At 36.6% G+C, this 7,879-nt stretch overlaps 1 protein-coding gene across 3 annotated transcripts in view; it reads left to right on the top strand.

The window, feature by feature from the left end:
• The first annotated feature begins 2,556 nt into the window (after positions 1 to 2,556).
• The window catches only part of ATR (Ataxia telangiectasia-mutated and RAD3-like protein), a 64,387-nt gene continuing 59,064 nt past the window's right edge, over positions 2,557 to 7,879 (top strand). For all 3 annotated transcript variants that reach the window (XR_016363887.1, XR_016363888.1, XM_089825601.1), the window contains exons 1-2: positions 2,557 to 3,105; positions 3,185 to 3,329. Coding sequence is in view for 1 of the 3 variants with exons in the window: in XM_089825601.1 (XP_089681727.1) it covers positions 2,916 to 3,105; positions 3,185 to 3,329 (335 nt within the window). In the remaining 2 variants the exon portion in view is untranslated. The remainder of the gene's footprint in view (positions 3,106 to 3,184; positions 3,330 to 7,879) is intronic.

The following is a 7,879-nucleotide window of genomic DNA, read 5'->3' as shown; positions in this document are numbered from 1 at the left end:
CAGGTTTTCTAACAGGTTTCTTTGGAGCTTTGTGGAGAACTTCTCATTTCTTGTCTCATTCTTTCATCCACTTCATATTAGTCTTAAGATCATATTGCATGTTAGTGTAGTTTCGTTGCAAATAGTTAGATCACATAGCTTAATAGTTGGATTTGTAACATTCCCATCTCATTTTAGCATAGCTTGCATTGTGCATCTCATCCTAATATAGTTTCATTTTTGCATTGCACGATCCAAGAGTTCTTTGACACTAGCACTCTTGCTCTTGTCTAAAGAATCTCCCATTTTGTGGTTTACTAGCAAGGGCTGCATTTCTAAGGCTCAGCTGAGAGCTCTTATATGCTCATTTGTATGCCTCTTGCACTCCATGACTAGGGAGCTCTAAGTCGGCATTCAAGTTTTCCAATCTATGGAGAACCTCAGATAGAATGGTTTAGAGAAGTGCACCTTTTCTAGTGTACACTATGTGTTTAATTTTCTGTCCTCTTTTAAGCTTGAATTCTAAATCCTCAATTTGCAAGAAATCTTCTAATTGCTTCAAAATATAATTTGATGGTATTTGAATGCAAATTGTTGACCTTACAAATTTAATTATTTGTCAATGCAAGGGGTTTAATGTAGAAATGAACATAAGGCGTGTACTTGAGGTGGAGTGAAGCAACAACGTGGTTGGGTTGATGGGACATGGTTTTCTAAATAGTTTTGGGGTGGTCATTTGTTAGTAGGCAATAGTTTATGGTGGTTGTTTGCTAGTGGGCAAAATGGGTGTTATTTATTTCATTCCATTGCCACTATGCAACTTGTTTTGGGTTTGTGCTCGTCCACTTAACAATGCTTTCTTATTAATGTGAGTTATGCTTTAGCTAGAGAGCCTCATGTACATTACCTAAGTTGACATGTTAAAATTTGAATTAGACTTTATTATGAACAACCTCTTAACTATACATTAGAATGCCACAATACATAGAAGAAGTTGAATTTGGGACAAGATACCATCCTTTTGTTAATTTTGTAGGCCATTATTTACGAACACAAGTTTTTTTACTTTTTCACTTGTTATGTGCCATGTAATCATACCGAGATGTGAAACACTATCATATCAACTAATAAATTACATTCGATGGAATGAAAGACTTTAATAACATCCACGAGACCACAATATTTTATGGGACCTGCAATTATTACACATCCCCCAAAAAGAGGAAAAGACATAAGTACACTATAGCCTCTTGACTAACTTCTCTCTATGCGGATGGATTTTAATAATCATGTTTGCTATTTTGCCCAACTATTTTTCTTCAAATAAGTAGTTTAGGTTGTCACTTTCAAAAATCTTTGCATACCCAGCTCTGATGTCCTTGTACACTAGGCACTCCATAACAAAGTGATGCTCCATCCTCACAGTCTCTCTGTCACAAAATACAAATGTCTTGCTTTCCCATTCCTCTTTAGGCACTTGCCATCTACGCATTTTACATTTAAGACCCCACACATAGAATGACTCCTCTCCCCTAACTAGAACAAGCACGAAGTTGAATGAAAAACAACATAAAAAAAAAAAAAAATTGCACCCTTTTAAAGTAGAAGTTAAAATGATTGCAAGAAATATTGCATCCATTTGAAGTAGAGGTTAAAATGATTGCAAGAATTAGGCTTGGATTCCATGGGCGAGGGCTTCCTTAAAAGTAAAGCTGTGATGCTGAGATTTTTAGGAATATTTAAATGTTAGTGTCCCATGAAATTTGAATTGTATTTCATTCTCAAGTTTCAACTCCTCAATTTAAGGACTTTGTAAATGATAAAATATTTGTCAAAATAAAAATATTATCTTGTTTCTATTTTTGATTTTAATGGGAATAAATTCTATAAATTGTTAACATGTGGCTAAAATTTCTCCTAAGTATTTAGTGTGGGGTCTCATGGAAGGGGGTTTTCTATAAAATAGAGCGGAAACCGCTTGTTATATTTTAGGGAATATTTTAAAACTAGTGGTTTGATGATTTATGGTGTATATTCAAGCTCAAAATTTTGGCTCCGAAATTTAAGGAAGGCATGCATTTAAAATAAGTTAAATTTTAATTTTCCTCTATAACTATATTTTAACTAAAAAATGTAAAATTTAAATGTTTGACAAGTGGCGAAACACATTCCTAAGTTGGTGGGCTATTTCCAGCCCCACCCCTTTTTCACTTGCTTCCTAAAAATTAGGGGTTACAACTTTTTAGAAGAAGAGTGAATAATTTGACAACAAAATATAAATTTGCTCATAAGACCACCTGTTTCTTTTAAAGATAGAGCTTAAGTCCCCCTCATGGGACCACACTCTTACACCCACTCAAATATAGTGGCCTAAAAAGAAGGGGTTCCTATTTTAGAAAAAAATTCCAAATGATTCTCCAAACCTTCAAAATAATATTTTTCATGGGACTTACAACTTAAAAAATGCCATGTGACCCCTTAGGCAGGGGTCCTATGGGAGGGGCTTGGGTTGTATTCTCGTGGAGTGGGTGGCCCCATAATGATTTTTTAAAGAGGCTAGAGGTTTATTTAGAATCTACTCTTATAAGATAGGAGCTCCAACTTGTTAGCCCCCTCAATTTGAAATGGGTGAAAATGACATCCAAAAAAAATTGAAATTAAAATTTTATTTTAAAAATTTATGACATCACAAGCTTCCTTGAATTTAAGAATTGTTTTTTAGAACTGATTCACATTTAAAATTCATGGGGACCATTAAATTGTAAAATGCACCTGCTCTATTTTTAAGGAACGGGTGCCGATGGAACCAGTTTATTGGCGCAAATAATTTTAGTCGATGGAATGAGGAGAGGTGCAAATGAAACGTCTTGGCGCTATTGTAAATTGAAGGGGCATTCCTGAATTTACGTAGTCCTTGCCTGTGGGCGGGAAGAGCAATGGAGAAATCGATGGACATGTTGAAGCTTCTGCAATCACTGGGGGAGAGGGTTGCGAGTAAGAATAGCCATAACAATAACAACGGGGAAACACAATCTTCTTCGCAAGCGGACGGGGATTGCCAGGTCGAGGCTCGCTTCCGCACCTTCCTTCCTAATCTGCTGCGCGCTTACTTCCATCCTCCTTCTGGTATTTCTCGTTTTCAACTTCATTTCATTTCCTTTTTCTCAACCATAAATATTGCCACAATGCTCTCTTTTATTTGCAGCCAAAGATCGTGAACTTACAGCTATTCTCAAGTTATTTTGTCACACTGTAAAAAATTTTCCTGGAACGTTTTACGATGGGAAAGCTCATGCCATACTTCCTGTTGTCGGCTGGATTATTCCATTCTTTGCCGAACCTTCTTTTGCGTAAGCTCTTCTTTTCTTACCGTCGTAATTTACCGTAGAGCAAGCTCAAAATAGTAGAATACGATTGTTGTTTGTTTTACATCATGTTTATTCTTTTAACTAAATCAGGTGTCAGAAGAATGAGTCACGCATGAATTGTAATATGAAGCCTAAAAAGGCTTAATCACAAAGAGGGCTGTTAGTTTAACACTAAAATATTCCAGCATTTCTTACTGTTTCAACAACACTTGGATTACACGTTTGAAAAATTTGAAGTTTCTAATTCTTGCTTTCCAAAGTATATGGTATCATCATATAAGTGTCGATTCACAATTTATCTCATTATGCGATGCTAAGACAAATATAGATTATATTATAAAAATTGTAGGATATATTTTTAAATATTTTTGTCTGGTTTACTTCTTTTGAGAGTATCTTGTAATCTCTAGTCGGGTCATGGCTACATGCTAGCTAAAGATAATGGGGTTATACGGAATATTTTGGCCTGTAACAGGTTGTGTATGGCTCATGATTTTTACATATTGTATTCTAATATTGTTTAGCTGTTTACTAAGGTAATGTGTTATAAATAGCCACACATGGATTAAGTTGCAAGGACACAGTAAACTTCTTGTTATACCGTAAATATACGATAATTTTTTAGTGTATTGCTTCTCCTGTTCATAGATTTATGCTAAAACACCCTTCACTATTCTATCTGACTTGACCTCCCTAAATCTTAAAATATCTTTGAAATTTATTCCCTGCCCGGTAATGTATTTCGGTGTTTAGTTTATAATCGTCATTCTTTGTGGCCTCTCAATTTCTCACAATCATGCCAAGGACAGCTGAAAAATCCTTAGGAAAGATTTGACATTGGAAAGTGCTGGGTAATGTCCCCTTTCCAGGACACTAGAAATATTGAAATCTTATTTTATATAATGTTAAAATTGACTTTGAAACGGAGGCTTAAATTATTAAAAGGTCAATTTACTGTTATAAAAAGAGCAAAGGGAAGCTGAAGAGTCACAAGGGAATAGGACGAAAGCCAGAGGGGAGTTGAAGAGTCTTAGTCTGTGTATTAAAAGGGGAAAGAGGCTCATGGTTGGGCATGCTTGATTTATTATTTTCAGATTTCAGTTTCTCTTTTGCAAGAGTGTTTGGAAAGCTTCAGCTTTCAACTAGTATGAGGACATAGCCCCTCGTGCCGACAGACAGTGGATGCAAACCTATTGTCTGTGGAGACATCAATTCAGGTGTTTCGCATGTGCTTACCAGTATCTTGGAAAGACAATTATTTTCTTGTGGAGAACTTGCTGATTTATTGTTACATCGTATTATATTTGCCTATGTTGAGTTTGGATATTATATTTAAGAAGAAGTTGATTAAATATCTATTGGAATTTCTACTGGTTTCAATTGTGTTTGAAAAGATCTGCAATGTCTTATTTCTAAATATATTGCTGAACGGAAAGTTTAGTAAATATCCGGTTTGGGATATTACAGTGGTATCAGAGCTAGTTTTCCTGCCAGCCTGTGAAGTTATATTAGAATTGTGTTCTCTACTAGCCTGTGTGGTTATGGGAAATCGATAGTAAATCCTTATCAGAATTTATTAGCAGACACATTTTGTAAGAAGCGGGATTAAGTATCTACTAAACAGGTAGTCTTTTGTCAGAGAAATTATAGTTGAAAATTGTTCTCAGGACATTAAAGGTGGTACCTAGTTGCAGATATACATATACAATATCAATGTACTTTGACAATCTGAGCTTAGGAGCTTATATTTGATAAAGAAGATAAAGGAAATCTTAATACTATTGGTATCATCATCTAAAGGAGTTCCTCTGTCTAAAGCTTAGAGTATGCAGCCACAACGGCTTTATCAAATGAAGAATCAGAATTGCTACCATTTTCGAAGGAGGGTCCAGAAGTTTTGTATGCACTAAATTGGGCCCTTTCATCTTAAAAAAGATTTTCCCAGAGGTTGAAGTCATTCACAACTTGAAAGATGTTGATTTAAAGCAAAGTGCAACTTCAATAGAAATATCTACTGGAAGTCCTATTTTTGCTCGAGGAAGCTTCTCTTTGGGGGCGTATGATATTTCAAAGCCCCAAGTTATCAAACTCCTGAAACAAGTCACCTGTCATCTTTCATCCATCCCCAAAATCTTTGTGGAAGATGGAGCTGTTGGTTCATCTTCGAAGATCGATGCAAAAGTGCGAGCTATATGAGACAATTCCTCTGTTGCTTCAACTCTCGGTAGTATATTGTGTCAAACTCCATCTCGAGAAGTTTGTCATGTTGCCTTTCCTTTGACTGTTTATGTTGCAGCAGGTGTGAGTCCAACTACATGGGAGTTTATTGGAATTGGAATCGACTGACAAATTCTCAATGGAAGGTATAGAAGCTACAGGTTGTGGAGTCAAGTGGATTTTCAGACATGATTAAACGTATCCCTTTGGGCATCAAATAGCTTAGTGAATGGCGGTTGAAGCTAGTAGTTTAGAGAACCATCATTATAAGTGCTATTGTGACAACAGTGGTAGGAGCATGAGAAATCATCTACGGCCGTTTGGCAGTATCTGAACCTAACATTCACCAGATATCAGCCAACGTAGGAGAGATACGTTTGAGTGAAGAAGAATAGATGTTTTCTTTACAAACCCGTCATCGAATTGGTCCTTGATGAGGACGGAAACTGTGGTGTTGGTCGAAAGAAGCTATGGTGACGGTGGAATAGTCGAGCTTGGACGGTAAGATTCTAAGAGTTCGAAACTATGGTATGTCTAAACTGTAGGAACAAAATTCAGTTGCCAAGTGCCATATTAGAAATACACCAGTTGTAACGCTTGTGTAGAACAGAGAGACTGCTACCGTGGGAATCAAAAAAAATATTACCACTCTGTTTGAACGTCACCTAGCACTCCACGCAAATTAGGGAATAACCTTGAATAGAAGGAAACGTAACAACTGATGGTGGGAATATTTGGTATACAGAAAAAAGAAAAGATTAAAAAAAGTTATACACATGTCGTTACATATTTAGGATTTAAATTTGTGAGTTGCCGAGTGTATTTCAGCAACAGGAAATAGGGATGAGACGGGTCTGGATGTATTAGTAATTCGTTGCCGTTATGTGGATGCTGGGCAGACAGGTAACGTCTGGTTGACGAGATGGTGGAAACGACTGCAAAGCTTTCCCTTGGTTTGTCGTGAATGAGTGAAGGAGGATGTCACGTGTTTGAAATCCATTGGCAATATCAAGCTAGATAAAACAAAATAAAAATTTCACGATATAGTGGGGAGTGCATATTATGTTGCACCAGAAGTTCTGAAGCGCAGATCTGGACCAAAATTTGATATTTGGAGTATAGGTGTTATAACATATATTTTGTTATGCAAGAAGCGTCCATTTTGGGATAAGACGGAGGATGGAATTTTTGAAGAGATTCTAAAGAAAGAACTTGACTTTCGTGAAAAGCCATGGTTAAGCATCAATGCGAGTGCAAAGGATTTTTTCAGGAAGTTGTTAATGAAGGATCTTGGTGTTAGGCTTACTGTAGGACAGACATTATCACATAAATGGGTTAGAGAAGATGGAGATGCTTTAAATATTCTTTTGGACATATGAGTTCTAGCAAACATGCGTGAATTTGTGAAATAAATGACGTGAGCAACTGTTACATGGTTATCACTGTAACAGATCATGTCAAATTTGGAGGTAATAGTAGGAACAATTGGAGTGAAAGGTGATTGTCGAGACATCTAAAGAGCAGGATAGTAGTTCATGGTGCAGAAATACGAGTCTCCATTCACGACTACCTGAAATTGGTGGATGTCGGAGTAGTGAGACCCTGGGTTAATACCATCACTCCGGGTAGTCAGTACATAGCACGGGAAGGAGTGTGATGGAACATTGACAGTTCCAGGGTAGAGTACATTAAGGAGTCATAGGTTGGAAGTGGTGATTTGACTATGGTTGTGCATTATTGGATCAATACACATAGGGTTCTTGATTTCACACCATACAGGAGTTGGTTGGATTATATACATCAATTGTTGGATAGTCTTTGTGCTGTTTTGAGGATGTGTTGATCATAGGAAATATTCTTTTAGCTTCATTCTTATTCATAGTACCTATGTACTTGGAGATTCTTTAGATTGAAGATGACAGTTTGGTATTTGTTGTGCCTAGGGTGTTACACTCGATTTTTGAGTGGCTTGTTTATTATATCATCTATTTAGAACGGGTTGTCATCTTCTACTGGGTTATGCATAGTTCATTGATACATTTCTATTTTATCATATTAGCTGGTTATGACAACAGGGTTTGGGATCCAGGTGTTGATCATATGTATTTTTGGCTTGTTGAGGACCTTGATGTGATTCTATTCAGTTTGAGGTGGGATTCAGTGGTATGAGTGATGATTAGAGTTATTCAGTTTATAGGCACAAAGTTTTTTCAGAGAGTTATATGGGATCCAGGGATCTAGTTGAGAGATAGATTGCAGAGTGACATCTTGCTTCGCAATGTGACCGGAATTGTTTTCAGTTTGGGCTATAGGGC

Source organism: Cupressus sempervirens, chromosome 4, assembly GCF_028749045.1.
Source record: "Cupressus sempervirens isolate cs-2001-9-10 chromosome 4, ASM2874904v1, whole genome shotgun sequence".
NCBI classification, from domain to species: domain Eukaryota; kingdom Viridiplantae; phylum Streptophyta; class Pinopsida; order Cupressales; family Cupressaceae; genus Cupressus; species Cupressus sempervirens.
Note: the sequence above shows the minus strand (reverse complement) of the source record. Positions and strands in the feature narration are given on the sequence as shown.